Here is a 16,898-nt window from a genome sequence, read left to right as displayed (position 1 = left end):
GTTTACGTGGACCCCAGAGGCAGACGCTGCATTCAGTAGACTTAAATCCTTATTCACCTCGGCTCCTGTGCTTATCCACCCCAATCCCTCCTCTCAATTCATTGTCGAGGTCGACGCCTCCGACTCCGGCGTAGGAGCCGTCCTCTCCCAGCGCTCTAGCGATGACCAGAGGATCCACCCCTGTGCCTTCTTCTCTCGCCGCCTGACCCCGGCCGAACGAAATTACGACATAGGTAACAGAGAATTATTGGCTCTTATCTTAGCCCTGCAGGAGTGGAGGCACTGGCTGGAGGGCTCCGAGCTCCCGTTCATTGTTCACACCGACCACAAGAATCTGTCATACCTCCGATCCGCTCAGCGCCTCAACCCCCGACAGGCACGGTGGGCCCTTTTCCTCACACGTTTCAACTTCACCCTGACCTACCGCCCGGGCTCCCAAAACTGCAAGCCTGACGCCCTCTCCCGACTACACGCACCTGTCCTGGAGGAACCCCGCCAGGAGTACATCGTTCCCCAGTCCCGGATCCTGGGGGCCCTGCAATGGGACATCGAGCGGCGGGTGGCCAACGCGGCGAAGGAAGTCTCCGTCCCAGAGGGATGTCCGGTGGCCCGGCTGTTTGTCATCCCGGGACTTCGCTCCGAGGTCCTCCAGTGGGCCCACGGTTCCAAGGTAGCATGTCACCCCGGAGTCTCCCGCACCGCCTTCCTGCTGGCGCAACGGTTCTGGTGGCCCTCATTCCGAGCCGACGTCCAGAGGTTTGTGGCCGCCTGTCCAGCTTGTGCGCGGAACAAGCCATCGCATCTGGCCCCGGCGGGGTTCTTACGACCGCTTCCCATCCCCTCCCGCCCTTGGTCCCACATTGCACTGGACTTTGTGACAGGACTGCCCTCATCCAATGGAAATACAGTCGTTCTCACCATAGTAGACCGCTTTTCTAAAATGGCGCACTTCATCGCGCTCCCCAAGCTTCCGTCTGCCCTGGAAACGGCAGACCTACTTGTCTCCCACGCCTTCAGACTCCACGGGATCCCTCTGGATGTGGTCTCGGACAGAGGCCCACAGTTTACATCAGCAGTCTGGAAGGCGTTCTGCAAGTCCCTCGGAGCATCACCCAGCTTGTCCTCGGGCTATCACCCTCAGAGCAACGGCCAAACAGAGCGAGCCAATCAGGACCTGGAGGCGGCCATTCGCTGCGTTTGCCATCAGCAGCCCGCCTCCTGGTCCCTCAACCTGCCATGGATCGAGTATGCTCGCAATACCCTTGTCTGCTCCGCCACGGGCCTTTCTCCGTTCCACGTTGCCTATGGTTACCAACCCCCAGCATTCCCTTCCCTGGAGTCAGAGGTGGCAGTTCCCTCCGTGGCTGCCCACCTTCACCGGGCCCGCCGGGCTTGGCGCAACACACGGGCAGCTCTGGGCCGGACTTCAGAGCGCAACCAACGCCTAGCCAACCGCCATCGCTCAGTCGCCCCAGACTACAAGCCAGGACAAAGGGTGTGGCTTTCTTCCCGGGATCTACCCCTCCAAACAGACTCCAAGAAGCTCCAACCCAGGTACATCGGCCCTTACACTGTGGATCGTGTTTTGAACCCGTCCGCGGTTCGACTCCTTCTGCCAGAATCCCTCAAGATACACCCGGTTTTTCACGTCTCACTCCTCAAGCCAGTCACCTCCAGCAACCTCAGCCCTCCGGAGGTGCCTCCTCCTCCTCCTAGGCTGATCGACGGCTACCCTGCATTCACGGTCAAGGCCATTTTGGACGTGAGAAGAAGGGGCAGGGGTTTCCAGTATCTGGTGGACTGGGAGGGGTACGGCCCTGAGGATCGCTCTTGGATCTCCCGGTCCCTCATTCTCGACCCCACCCTCATTTCGGACTTTCACAAGCGCTTCCCGGAGAAGCCAGGTAAGCCGCCGGGTGGCGCCCATTAAGGGGGGGGGTACTGTCACAGTTGCCAGTGAGCACTGGTGGTTGATGTGCTGTGTCGCCTTGGTACCTGCCTTCTCCTGGCCTGTTTTCTATTTTTTTGCAGTCACACCTTGAGCAGGCTGGAGGCGGGGACGCTGGGCACACCTGTAGCTCATTAGTCTATACCTATTTAAGCTGACTGCCCGCAGCTGGCAGCCGCTGGATTATTGTCTCGCTACAGCTGACTACCCGTCCCAGAACTCCTACTACACAATCCTCGTGCTACGCCTTTCTGGACCCTGTCGCTCCCTGCCATCCAGCTTTACTCCCCAAGTTTGTACTGCTCTTCATGGTGTTGCCTTTATTTGTTTTTCTGTTCCCTCTTTTGCCAAGACACCATCGCTTTCGGTTTGTGGAACTGCCTTTTTGCATTTTTTGTTATTAAAAGTTCCTTTACAACCACACCAGCCCTCAGCCTCTGCATCTGGGGTCCAAACCACACCACGGACTTAACACTTTCATCCTTACCTAAGAATGCACCCTTTAACCCAATTCACTGCTGCTCTAATGGCAAGAGACTAATGTTTGGGGGCTACTTTGCTAGCTCAGCAGAGAAATAAAAGGTACTAAATAAAGATTCCAATTGAGTTCCATTACTTTGAAGCACTATAAAACTGAACATACCGAAATAAAAAGGGCCAATTATGACTTGCTGTACATAGGAAACAAATCATTTCTCTGTGACATTGAACATCAACAAAATGCATTTAAACAAATGCGCTAGCTTGATGATAATTTACATTGGAAAGCCCATATACACTTTAGCGATTAGCATTAGCGATTTACAGAGCGACTGGACGAACAACTCCAAATATGACAACTAATTACACATTTAAATATACATTCCAATTAAACAGAGACAGGAACGGCACACAAAGTAGCTACTTTCCGACTACGGCAATACCGCTAGGACAAATTGAACATAAATGCATACAGTTGTTCCTCGCAATATCACGGTTCGATTATAGCTCACTCGCTATATTGTGTTTTTTTTCCAATAAATTAATTAATTAATTATTGTAGTTCTGTGGTAGACTATGGTCTGTTCTTCGTCAAAACATACCGAAATACAAGAGATATGTAGTATTCTGGCCACTAGGCAGCAGTAGTGTTACATCCATCCTTATTGTATAATCCTACCTTGCACTCGATGTAGCCAGGCTTGGATGCGGAGTGAAAAAAGCTTCTCTTCCCATTTCATATGGAAGTGGTAATTTTGTGGATTCTTACTTTGTCCTTCCTCCCCACTCCAACCCTTTCTTAAGTTTAGAAGAAATAAATTTGAGGCTAACTGGTGAGCTTGCTAGCTTGCGGCCGTCGAGAGTCCATGTAGCATAATTATATATAATAAAACAATCCAGTATAACAATGAATAATAGGAGTGTCATGGTGACTATAAGTGTCTTACTTCATGTCTACAGGGCTCTAATAATGTTACAAACCGTATTATGAGTATTAAAGAAGTTAGAGCAGATTTTATACCGGAAAATAGTGCCTTTGGTCCCCATTGCTTTAACATTGAGTCAAGACAAAAGCTGTGATCGACCCACGGACAACCGTACTGCAAAATATATAACAACTTGGGCTGTGACAATCTGTTTTAAAAGTCAACAGAGTATCCATTTACATGTTTTTGATAATGAAAGAGTCCAGGGAAGAAAGTCAAGTGTCATATTTTTCATGTATATGCCTCACACTGCAGTGCAGCAGCACCACGTGTATTCGTTTTCACCCCACGCTAACCACGATGCAAACACGACATGTAGGATTTCCGGAAAAAAAAAAAACGGCCAATTCAATTTCAATGAAATGTTGTCTACCCAAAAAACATGTATACGAATGAAAAACACCCGATGTCACATGAAAAATATGCATTTTTAAGGAAGTCTGCACGCTCACTGTCAGATTTGTCCATCGCTAAAATATGGGTTTTGTAACATTGCTACTATATCGCGGAAATGAATTTATCGCCACCGGGTCTGGAACCAATGAACTGCTATAAAAGAGGGACGACTGTACTCGCAAATGAGACTCGTGTAATGGAAGCAATATTGTTGAAAATGTTGCACCATAAATCAAATGTTAAAAAGTCATATCCCTTTTTGAGAAGGAATAAACTGATGAAGCTGGAGTGACCAGTGTTTACAATTTTACAGGGGGGTCCTCAAAAAATGTCTGTCCCCGAGGACGGGCATGACATTCATAGTGTGTTATCAAATGTCCACAAGCTTGTGAAATCGGTACGCAGTTTGAATTGTACCCTGTAACCAGTAGAAATACAACAACATACAAGATGTCATTTGAACCCCCACAACACATATTACTAAAATTAGTCATTGCATCCTGCAATTGAAATTCTTAAAAATATGGTCGGGCTTGAACAAACAATGTTTTATTATGCGATGTCCCGTAATGGACTGGCAACCTGGTCTGGGTGTACCCTGCCGCTCACCCAAAGTCTTGGATAGGCTCCAGCTCACCCGAGACCCTGATGAGCACAAGCGGGATATATAGCGAATGAATGAATGAATGCCTTATTATGGTTGTAGCTTGCAATGGTGTAAAACTACATCACATCATGCTTGGAGTTTCTAAAATGTTACTTTATTTTATATACGTGGGCATCAGCCGTTGGTAGGATACAGTGCAGTTCACAACTGTTAATAAATATAATGTTACAATAATACCGCTCAGACAGTGCATAGTAAAACTTTATCATTGATGTTATTGACTTTGTAAAGGAAGAACCTTCATGCAGCTGTTCTATTGAAACGTATTAGTGACGTCACGTGTCCACGTACTGTATGTCTAATAGAGAGTAATATTAATTAAGAATATTGAGTAGTTGGATGCAAAAGTCCACCAATCAAATGATCAACTTATTACCTTTGAGTAAGTGATGAAACGATATCTTGAAAATACCACATGTATGGAAATAAATGCATTATGCCTGCAAAATATGAAGCATGAACAGCTTCAATTTTTCAAGACTAAACCATACAAACAGTCAGGTCTTTTGTGCTATAATTAACCGTCACAGTCTTAATCCTTTCATTAGGATTCTTGCCCAGGAAATATTTTTTCTTTAGTGGCTATTAAAAATCGATTGTTTTGACCTTGAATTGTAGTTTATCGCGGTGCTGTACCGCCATCTTGTGTTAAAAGCTAAGAAATGGGATTTGCATGTTGGCTGTTGCACAAGTAAGCATCATAAAGTAATCTTCCAATTCTTGCAAAATTCTACGTCTACAAATGTAAATTTGCCAAGTGAAACTCCTTTTTTATGTTTTCATGAAAGAACTGAAGCTGTACCTTAAATCGATATCCTCTGCTAATAACAAGAAAGCTATCAAGACCATAAATGTGTGCTCCCACTTCAATATCCTTAATTCAGTTTAATTTTCGTTGCTCATGTCCCATGGTGTATCTTACTTTAATTACTACTATTATTATCTCCTTTTTTAAAATTTATTTATGTATCACTTTTCTGTTACATTTTTATTTCCTTAATTTCGAGCTTTATATGACTTATCGTGTGTTGTTGTTATCCAACTGTTATTTGTTAATGCCCGTGTCTTGACCCTATGTTGTTGTAAATCGTACGGCATCAATAAAGTTGAATGAAAAAAAAATAAAATAAAATAAAAAGTTAAAAAAATAATAATAATTAAGTAATCTTCCATGTGGCAGCCAATCACAGGACTCGGGAAAATCAACTTTGCAGTGAGTCGTTTAATTTAATTTCAATTTAAAATAAGTTTGCACATTTAGAATTTTTTTATAAGGCAGTTGAGGCCATTACCCAAATTTGTAGGTTCATATGCATTTTCATATCCAAATGCACATGCTCTGTCATATTGTAGATTTTAAATAATAACAACTCCATATTAACTGTAACTTTCCAGGCTCGTTTTTAAACTCTGTTGGTAAATTGCAGTGACACCCTCCCAAACCTACTCCAGGTAAATAATAAGTTCATGCCCTACTTCAGTAACTCCAAGTGGATGTTGATTTTTAACGGCAATCTCACACACCTCTAAGATTACATGAGTTGACAATTACCTGAAAGAAGTCATCCTGTGTTGTTATATCTCCAGAAGAGGAAGCGGGGGGGAGGGTGATGAATGTTAATAAATATCTTTTGTACAAAAGCACGTCTTTTCTGTGTGGAGTTTGCACAGTTTGTCACCCTGCTTACATGGATTTCCTCCCACTTGTCAAAACATGCATGTTAGGTGAACGGAGATGCCCAAATCAGGGTGTCCAAATTGCGGGGTTTTTTTAATTGGCGCACGACACATTCTAAAAATGTCATTTAATAAGAAAATTTTAAAAAATGACAGCAAAAATGGAAAAATCAGCAGTAATTTTACAACAATAAAGTCAAAATATTAAGAGAAAAATGTTGTAATCTAACAATAAAAAAATCATATTTTTACGAGAATAATGTAATATGAGGAAAATAACATGCGTTTAATAGCATTAAGATGAAATATTGTATTAAAGAAAAAATACGTTTTTTTTAAGTCGTAATATGATGAGAAACAAAACAACAAATTAAGTAATAATTTTTGGAAAATTTGGTTGCGGAAAAAGTTATAATTTTACGAGACTAAAGTCAGAATATTAAGGGACTAAAGTCACAATTACGAGAAGAAAATCTGCAAGAAGAAGGTTCAAATAGTTGGAAAATTAAAAAAAGAATAACCCCCTCTCCCCCAAAGCTTTATTTTACAAAGTCAAAAGATTAACAGAAAAAAAGTCGTAATTTTACAATAATAAACTTGTAATATGAGGAACAATAATGTAATTTTAAGAGTATAAAGTTGAAATATTAAAGGGGGATAAATGTATAATATTATGGGAATAAAGTCAAAATTCATTCATTCATTTTCTGTGCTGCTTATTCCTCATTAGGGTCACGGGGGTATGCTGGAGCCTATCCCAGCTGACTTCAGGCGAAAGGCGGGGTACACCCTGGACTGGTCACCAGCCAATCGCAGGGCACATATAGACAAACAACCATTCGCACTCACATTCATACCTATGGACAATTTAGAGTCGCCAATTAACCTAACATGCATGTTTTTAAAATGTGGGAGGAAGTCGGAGTACCCGGAGAAAACCCACGCACGCACGGGGAGAACATGCAAACTCCACACAGAAATGCTCAACAGAGAGTCAAAATGTTATGGAAGTAAAGTCATAAATTCCGAAAAGAAAATGTACAAAGATTACTTAAGAAGACAGTTGAAATACTTGGAAAAGTTTTAAAAAACAACAGCAAAAATGGGGAAAAAAGCTGAAGTTCATACTAATAATGTGCTTTTTCACCTAGATTACAAAAATGAGATGCAGTTTTTTTTCCTGCAATATACAGTATAGAACTTCTTAGCATATCTCCAGTACATGTGTTGTTTTACGTAATATCAAAGTGATAAGTGCATCCTTTCATTTTCCAGTATGTGGCCCTCAGTGGAAAGAAGTTTGGACATCTGCTCTAAATTGTCCATATGTGTGAATGTGAGTGTGAATGATTGTCTGTATGTGTCATGTGACTGACTGGCTAATCCAGGGTGTACCTCACTTCCCTTTTTGGCACGTTCACAATTCTCAAATATGCTTTTTCAAACATATACAAGATGTTTAATGTGTGTCAAACCAAGACGTGTACGGCTTTTATAAGGGCTGTTTCTTTTCAGACGAGCAATGATTTCATAACCGTTTTTCCTCCAACCAGTGACTTCATTTTGATGCTATTCACAAATATTTTACTCAATACATTTGTTTTGTAAAACGTGATTGTGCCAAACCAGTTCACAAGAAAATATGAATTTAAGATTTGTATTTTTTTTTTTTTTTTTTATAGAGGTTCAAACGTTTTCGTGTTGCCGGAAGCCCATATATGGTCTAAATCCGCAGTACTGTACTTCTCCCATGCAATCATTCAAGGGATTAGGTATTGATTCCCTTGTCTTACTCACCTTGCTCAAAGTTAAATAACACCGCATATTACTCACTGCCTTTCGCCGTGGAATAGACAGTCTTTTAAACGTCAAAGAACAGCAGCAGTTAACAGTTTGCTGGCTATCTAAACCAGGAGATGCTGTGCTTTTTATCTCTGACGCATAGACTGCTAATGTTGAAAGTCCTATTTGCATCAGTACACAAAGTCTACAACGATCAGTTTTTCTAGATAGATGTTCACATTCATAGGAGTTTCAGACATAAATAAATAGGGAAAATAATTTACAAAATAATTCTGTTTTCATCTACAACAAATATTCAGGCCGACGACAATATCAAAAAGCTGACAAGTAAAACTACAGTATTACAATATGATATCCACTGTGACCAACATGATAGACCAACTTTGACCTTACGTGGCTAAAAATGTGAAGTAAAGCAACTGTTCCATAATAATATTCAGGAGCATGTAAAAGTGACAGATTCGATTCAAACATGGACGCTCACCATAAACCTAACAACCACTTAAGATGCACCCACAGTATCTCACAAACGTGAGTACATCCCTCACATTACATACATGTTATTATATATTCTCAAGAGATCATATTGTAGAAATCGAACTCGGATATACAGTACAGTTTGTAATAGCAGTATACTGTAGATTTGATGTCCTCCGAAAATGACTCAACGCACAGCCAATTACAGTCTGATGGACACAAGTCAGTACACTTTACAATGTCCACATTGTGTTTGTACGATGTCCTCAGTGTGACCACCATTGTTATCTACAACTGCCTTAATACCCTTGGACATGAAATTCACCAGAGTTGCACAGGTTGAGACTGGAATCTTTTTGCCTCCATGATGGCATCACAGAGCTTGAGCCGTCTGCTTGAGGGTGCACCACAGGTGTGGAGACATGCTTGACCTCTCCATCACCTTCAGCTTCCTAAGCAAAGCACCTGTCATCTTGTTGGTGTAGTTGGACTCCTTATCGTTTTGGAAAACTGCCATGCGGCCCAATTTCCCAAGCTTCACAATATCACAGTACATGCTGTAATTCGTCTTTCCCTCAATGAACCGCAGGTCCCCTGTGCTGGCAGCACTCATGCAACCTCAGACCATGACACTACCACCACCGTGCTTGACTGTAGGCAAGACACACTTACTGTATGTTGTGTTGCCAGCTATTCAGACAATAATGGCTGTATGTTGGGTCAGTTTGTAAATCTATACTGCTATCCAAACTGTGCGTTGACTACTCTAAAGTATACCCAAGTCTCATTGATAGTATTGGTCAGTCATGTCTAAGATCAAATCAATGCATGTTCCAAAAATGTTCCACTTTCAACCAATGTTTCTCACTGCCACAATTTTCGAGTATTTTCTGAACTCACTGGACTCGCTCTTGGGTGATGATGTAGTCACAAAAAAAAATACAATCTTCTGAATGTGTCAGCAGGTAACATTTCCATAACTGGGCCAGGTGGTGCCATAAAACATAAATGCACACGTTCTGGTCGTATTTCAACAGAGACTCTATTCTGTCAGTAATCATTGACCCAATTCAAATAAGCCTATTATTGTTAGAAGCATCTCCACTTCACCCATTAACTCAAGAGGGCATCCGTTTTAGTTAAGCAATCCAACTAGAGGAGAGTGCGGAAAGCTTTAAAAGAAACCAAGGGAGCTCCTGACAGTCCATCCATCGTGTGGTGTATATTGCTGTGGCGAAGATGTTTGTGGATGAGCGGATAGTAACTCTATTTAAAAGGAATGCTCACCACACCTTGACCTACTGGAGCGTTTTCTTCAGTTTTGGACTGTGCATTGCCTTTCTTGGACCTACTATTCTGGACTTGCAATGTCAAACCAACTCCACACTGAGTCAGATTACCTGGGTTTTCTTCTCCCAACAGTTTTGCTTGTTGATCGGTAGCTCGGTCGGCGGAATTTTCAAGAGGACGTAAGTACTGTAGTAAGAGCTCGCATGTTTAGTTGGTTATGAATAAACGACCATTATCCGTTTTAGGTTGTTCACTGCTCTGGCAGCTTTATTTGTCTCCGCTCTCATCATCTCTGTGATATTTGCCATCATCCCTTTGTGCAATAATGTCCTGGTGCTGGCCATTGCCATGGCTGTATCTGGTTTGGCCATGGGAATTATTGACACCATTGCAAACATTCAGCTGGTCACCATCTATCAGAAGGACTCAGCTGTTTTCTTGCAGGTGAAAGAGCATCTTCTGTACAAATATACTGAGACAAAGTCACTGGTTCAAGATGTGTAGTTTTAATTAAAAGTGTAATTCAGATCTTTGTTTTTGTCTTATACAATTTTGCAGGCTCTTCATTTTTTCATTGGCTTCGGAGCCCTGGTGAGCCCTCTGATTGCAGATCCCTTCCTCTCAGAGCACGGCTGTGGGAATCACACTGGGAACGAGACAGAGATCATGCATCACTTTAGGAACATGCTGAGAAACAGTCCCATTGCAGAGCACAACATCACTCAGAGCCACTTGCCCCACGGGGGAGGAGAAGAAGAGTCCAGTGTACACTATGCCTTCTGGATCATGGCACTTATCAATGTAAGTGCACCAAATAAAGGCACTGGCTGGATGTGATATTTCAAGTTTGTAGTGGAAAATGAATATTATTTGTTTCCCCTCAGCTCCCTGTGCCCATCGCTGTCCTCTTCCTGATGTATCGGGAGCAGCTGATCCCGTGCTGCCCCAGCGGCACGCCTCGTCTCCTGGACAAAGATGAACTGGCCATGGAAAACCAGCAGGGAGCTGAGGGCACAGAAGTGGAGCAGGTAGCGCATGAAGGTGGAGGTAAATATATAATAGAATCCCATGACTAATACACGCTTTCCTCTTTGCGTGTCCAGCCAACTTCATGGGTGAGGGGGAAAAAAAACAAATAATGCCATTTTGTGTGCTGCAATGTGCCATTTGCAGGCACAGGTCATGGGGATATCTTTAGCTGCTGTCAGAATGATAACCTGCGTGGGCTGCCTGTATCCTTCTTCATGATCCACATCCTTGGTGGTATGGTGCTCTTCATGACGGATGGCATTGTGGTGAGTGAGTTGTGTGCACATACACACACACACAAAACGATACAGGCACTGCCAACTGCTACACAGCTATTAACATATACTCCATAAATAATTCTCCAAACGCAATTAAAGCCTCAAATGTACATCGTTCTTTTTCAGGGTGCATATGCTGGTTTTGTGTACACGTATGCTGTTGCATCGCCTATGTCTCTGCCCCATAAGACAGCAGGCTACCTGGCTAGCATTTTTTGGGCAGCAATCACAGCAGGGCGACTGCTGTCCATCCCCCTGTCGTATCGTTTCCAAGTTGTGAGACTGCTTTTGTTCAACCTGGTAATGCAATGTTAACGTGGCACTAAAAATCTGAAGGTCAACCACTCTATTTGTCCTTCTGATCGTTCCTGTCCGTCTTCCAGGCAGGTGCTATTGTCACTGTGCTGCTGCTGCTTATCTTCTACACCAGCAGCACATTTCTGTTTGTTGGTACCTGTTTGTGCGGGCTCTTCCTGAGCAGCATCTTCCCGTGCATGCTTGCCTACACTGAAGACATCCTTGATTACCAGGGTATGGTACATCATTTACACTGAGAGTAGACCACACTTTTGATACACACTACTACTTTGTGCAGGATGTGCCACCTCAGTCCTGGTGACAAGTGCAGGAATGGGAGAAATGGTAATGCAGGTTCTGGTTGGCTCAGTAAGTGTAATGTTTATGAACAGGAAAGTGTGAAAATTTGGCTCAAAAACAACCCGAGCGGAGTTAAATTTTTCGATTTGATCCACAGATTATCCAAACTGAGGGCAGCTACAGCTTCCTTCTGTGTGGAGTGATTATTGCATGCTTGGGTTTCGTACTTTTCATCGGTCTGCTATTCTTCCATCGGATGCACAGAAACTACCTCACAGGTATAAAATCAACCCATTTCCAGGCACTTAGGGCTCAGGGGAAGTTATCTGCATTCGTTTCATACTTTTCACCGTTCACTTGCTGCCCTCCCCTTGCGTTTCAGCAGGAACGACAAAAAAGTCAGCCATGGTGGAGGAGGAACCGCCTGAACAAAATGGATCAGCCAAAGTTGAGCCCAAAGAAGAGGCAGAGAAGAGCTGAGAGAGGCGGGCACCGACTTTTCTACAAACATTTTATCATCAAATAAATGCATTTACCACAAAGACTGGTTTGTTAGTATTAGTGTCCTCTGACCAAATGTGTTTGCAATAGGGATGGACATAATCATTGATTGGTATAAGAATTCTGTCAATTGTGTAACTAATCATTGCTTGGTCGTGTCTTGAAGCAAAATGGAGTGCACTATTCAGCTACAACCAGCAGAGGTGCTGTTGATTCAGTCTCAACTACTTTGCAGTCTAAAGAAAAACATGACGTCAGCTATCTCTGAAAGTCTCAGCAAGAGCAGCATCAATGCAGCACTGGCATCTGAGTAGGAGCTCAGAACATTCAGGAAGATTCTCCCATCCCATGAAAACACTGTTTAAACAGATTCATTTATTTAATTAATTAATTAATTCCCCCATATTTTGGAAATTGTAGTTCCATGCCCATCTCTAATTTGTAAATTAGAAAGTGTTTTTATGCTGTAAAACAGATGCAATGTTTTTGATGTTGTTTTTATAACTAATAAACTAGTACTATGGAACACTGCATTAGTGTTGTGTTGTGTGTGTGTGTTTTTTTTTAATCTGTTGCCTGTTTTGAGCGTGTTTAGGAAATAATTAGTGACAATTAGTGAAAACTTGCATACGGAAAGTAACAATTCAAATTCATATTATTTTTACCTTTCCAAATGACCGACTCTGTTTTTGCACTAATCGGCTGCAGAGGGGACTTTGTACTTGGTTAGACTCAAGCAACAAATTCCAAACAGTCAATCCGTTTTCCAGTCAATATATAACTTCAGATTTTAGTGTCTCCACAGGAGCAGAACTGCTCCATGTTTGTAAGGTAAGAAGAGTGCTCCTCATCTTGATCAGTCAGCCAACATACAGACATCCAGATGGGGGCGTTAGAGATTATATTTTGCCGGAGGTTAATAAAATCTTCTGTGACCCAAAAGGCACAAAATATGGAAGCTTATCCCATTAGCTTATGTCATTTTCAAATAAATAAATGACACATGTTCAGTTCATTTTAAATTAAAGCACAAGCATGCATTTAGCCATGGGACTACAGAGCTGTCTTTTTACTATGTTAGTTTTTAACAATTAGCAAACATGCCTAATTGAGAATAACTCAATCAACTTCTGTATATGACACAAAGAGAAATGAGAGCCAACGCCATACTTATTTGATAATGCATGCATTCCTGGACCAGTCATGACGCCCCAAGAGCCATGGGTGTTACATGCCATGACACTGTCTGAATATTGTACCTCTGGGTGTTGATAGAAGAGTACATGAATAACTATGACATCCATAGTTATTACAGTATGTTGCATTGTGTAAAAATGGACACATAAATGCTGCATTAAAATCTTCCCGGCAATGCCTATGCATGTGTTAACACATTAAGTGGCTTCTTTCCCAAACAACACAGCAGCAAACATAATAAGACGAGCCCTGACTCTCAAAGGAAGCTCCTATATCCTGTTTAATGTCATCAAATATTTAGCATTAATTCAGAAGCCATTATCCATGATTTGAAATGCGGTCAGGTTTGAGTTGTTTTGCTTTTATCAGTGATCTGTTATCATCAAGATCAACTATAAAAGATATATTACAATTGAGCCTTGCCTGCAATTATCTGACTGTCTGACCCTGCAGAGCCAACGGTCCGTCCTCCACCTGAGAACTTCACCTTAATAATAATCTCACAAAGCAGCAATAATATGCTATACTAGGTTGGACTATAATTTAGCTTTCTAGAGAGGAGCCAAATTGGCCTTAAATCCTATATTATTTACGTCATTGATGTTTATTGTCTGGCAGAGCACTAAGGCCCTGTTCAAACATTCCTGGGATTTTATTTATTTTGTTAGAGGTTTGAAAAGATGTTGAGCCTCGGGATCCGTCAGGAGGAGCTGGACTAAGTGGAGAGGAAAATCTGGGCCTCCCTGCTTAGGCTGTTGCCCCCGCGACCCGACCTCGGATAAGCGGTAAAAGATGGATGGATGGTTTGAAAAGAATTTGGGGGCCGCACGGTGGCCTAGTGGTTAGCATGTTGTTCACACAGTCAGGAGATCGGAAGGACCTGGGCTCGAATCTCCTTTGGGCATCACTGTGTGAAGTTTGTATGTTCTTCCTGTGCATGTGTGGTTAAATGTGGCTTCCTCGCACATTCCACAAACATGCATGTTAGGTTAATTGGCGACTTTAAATTGTCCATAGGTATGAATGTGAATGTGAATGGTTGTTTGTCTATATGTGCCCTGCCATTGGCTGGCGACCGGTCCAGGGTGTATCCTGCCTTTCACCCAAAATCAGCTGGGATGGGCTTCAGCATATCCGCGACCCTAGTGAGGATAAGCGGCATAGAAGATGGATGGATGGATGGAAAAACATTTGGTTCACACTGTGCCAGATTAGTAAAGAGTTGCATTCAGATGAGAACAGATCTGGGGTGAAAACGATGTCATACACAAGGCACACCTGCATGTGGCCAGTGGCGGTTCTGGCTCGAATGACGCCCTGCGCGGACCGATTTCCTTTCCATGTTTTGTTGCCCGTCATTAAGGACACTTAATCATCATCCCCCACTGTCACTCAACAAGCAGTCAAGGCTAAACCAACTCATACTGATTCACAATTCTTTCCTTTTTATTTCACATTTTAGTACTGAAATAACATGTTTGAGAGACTCTTGGTCTGTGATATAAGGAATATAATATTACGAATAAAATATATTTTATTTTGGAGCAATTACAGGTGTAATTTACTCTTTTTTTAACCTTGTAATCAACCTGAGGGCTGAGGCCCAGCGGTGAACATCCCCCCCACATCATCTCTGGTGGGCTTTTTGTTTGATGACATCTGAGCAGCGTGGGGGCGCGATTATCCCGCCTGTAATGGGCGCCCATCTGCCACACATATCCTGACTTGATGAGCAAATGATTTTTTGTCAAGCCACCCCCAACATAATGCCGCCCTGGTCAATTGCCCATGTGGCCCATGACTAGAACGGCCACTGCACATGGCGCTGTAAAAACACACACAGACGGAACCACGTGACACACAAAGCTATAGATGAAGAAAGAACACATGCGCCTAAGTCCGTCGTCGTCTGCTTTCCAAGGCTCGTCAAGACTTACGACTTACGTGGAATTACTTCTGCGAGTCATTTTTTAGTTTAAGACAATAAAATATCAGGAGAATGTTAACTGGGGTGAGTCATGCCAGTTGAAATATTAAGATGATATGTCCGCGACGGGTTAGTAACGACTTCGTTTTCATAACGCCACGGTTCGCTTCTCTACACGGAAACGACAACAGATTTTCCCACTCTTGAAAAAAAAAACATTTCAGGGCACCCAGAACGCAGGTTCCATGTGAATAAACGGCTAAAACAATAAAATACTTTGCCATTTTGACCTGAAAAATTTCCATGTGAATAGCTCCTAAAAGGCAACCTTCCAATCAGATCTTTGACCGCACCCAAGATACTTCAATCATAATACCCAGTACATGAATTCCTTGTTTATCGCGATTATTTGGTTCCAGACCCAACCGTGAATTTCCGCGTAGTAGGCTTTCTTATTTATAAATGGAATATTTTCATAGAGCATAAAAAACCTGTTTACCACCTTCTAAATAAGGTTTTTAACATTATTAGAGCCCTTTAGACATGAACTAACACCCCTATAGTCACCTTTGTACTCATATCACCAAATATAGCAGACAAAATAAGAGTAAATAGGCCATTTAGAACATAAATAAGACTTGTGCTTGTGTGTGGTGTTGCTATAAATCCCTAGTGGACGTGTAAGAGAGGTGGACAGGAAGGAGCGTTCAGAGTTGAGTTTCCGCTTTGTGTGGGTAACGGCCACAGAAGTACCGGTGGCTCCATTTTTTATTAAGGATTTTTATTCGGGTGAGGAGCTCGGCCATCCGAGAGGGGCTCAGAACAGAGTCGCTGTTACTTGACATAGAGAGGAGCCAGTTGAGGTGGCTCGGGTATCTAGACCGGATCCCATCTGGATGCCTCCCTGGTGAGGAGTCTCACAGCTGGCCTGGGAAGGCCTTGGTGTCCTCCTGTTGGAACTGGAAGAGGTCGCCGGGGACCGGGAAGTCTGGACTCCCCTACTGAGACTGCTGCCCCCGCGACTCGGACCCGAATAAGTGAAAGAAAATGGAATGGGATAGATTTTTATTTAGGATTATTGTGCCTGTTGTGAGATAATTCAAACCTACAATAAAAGCCTTAAAATGAAAGTTGTTCCGGCGATCAAGTCTGATCCCTGTGTGTCTAACCGAATATTACATTAATACTACTGACACCTTGTGACCCGTGTAGAATACTACATTTCATCAACATGTAAATGCATCTTTTGAATGCGGTATACAGTAGATGCCCCTACAACTTAAATAATCCGTTCCGAGAAACTTTATGTTATAGGGTTTTTATGTTATACGAAGCGTAAAATACATGTAAATAGCCTAATCCGTTCCAAGATCTTCCCAAACTCACCCCTTTGGCACTTCAAAATAGTCAAAGTCCACCAAATATGGTGGGGAAATATAAGAAAACGTTAGCATAAACATAGTACAGTAACATTCCAATATAAAATAAGGTAATAAACAAGATTACTGTAAATTAATAAAACAGAAAAACAAAAACAATCTTACCGTTCACGAGATGTCTTGATCAGGAGCGCAAGTGGAGGCAGGGAGGAGGAGGAGGACTAGCCTGAGTCGAAACGCGACTCAAAGAGTCTAAGAGTCAGCTA

The 16,898-nt window shown here is 42.6% G+C and overlaps 1 protein-coding gene across 1 annotated transcript; it reads left to right on the top strand.

Moving 5' to 3' along the window:
- The first annotated feature begins 9,673 nt into the window (after positions 1-9,673).
- On the top strand, positions 9,674-12,108 carry LOC129182383 (major facilitator superfamily domain-containing protein 4B-like). The gene is made up of 10 exons (XM_054778435.1): positions 9,674-9,903; positions 9,970-10,168; positions 10,283-10,525; positions 10,609-10,771; positions 10,904-11,019; positions 11,158-11,331; positions 11,415-11,562; positions 11,627-11,697; positions 11,786-11,906; positions 12,014-12,108. Exons 1-10 carry the CDS (start codon positions 9,674-9,676, stop codon positions 12,106-12,108), a joined length of 1,560 nt encoding a protein of 519 aa, XP_054634410.1.
- The last annotated feature ends 4,790 nt before the right edge of the window (positions 12,109-16,898 follow it).

Source organism: Dunckerocampus dactyliophorus, chromosome 1 (genome assembly GCF_027744805.1).
Source record: "Dunckerocampus dactyliophorus isolate RoL2022-P2 chromosome 1, RoL_Ddac_1.1, whole genome shotgun sequence".
Taxonomy (NCBI): domain Eukaryota; kingdom Metazoa; phylum Chordata; class Actinopteri; order Syngnathiformes; family Syngnathidae; genus Dunckerocampus; species Dunckerocampus dactyliophorus.
The sequence above is the reverse complement of the archived record's forward strand: the minus strand, read 5'-3'. Positions and strand labels throughout refer to the sequence as shown.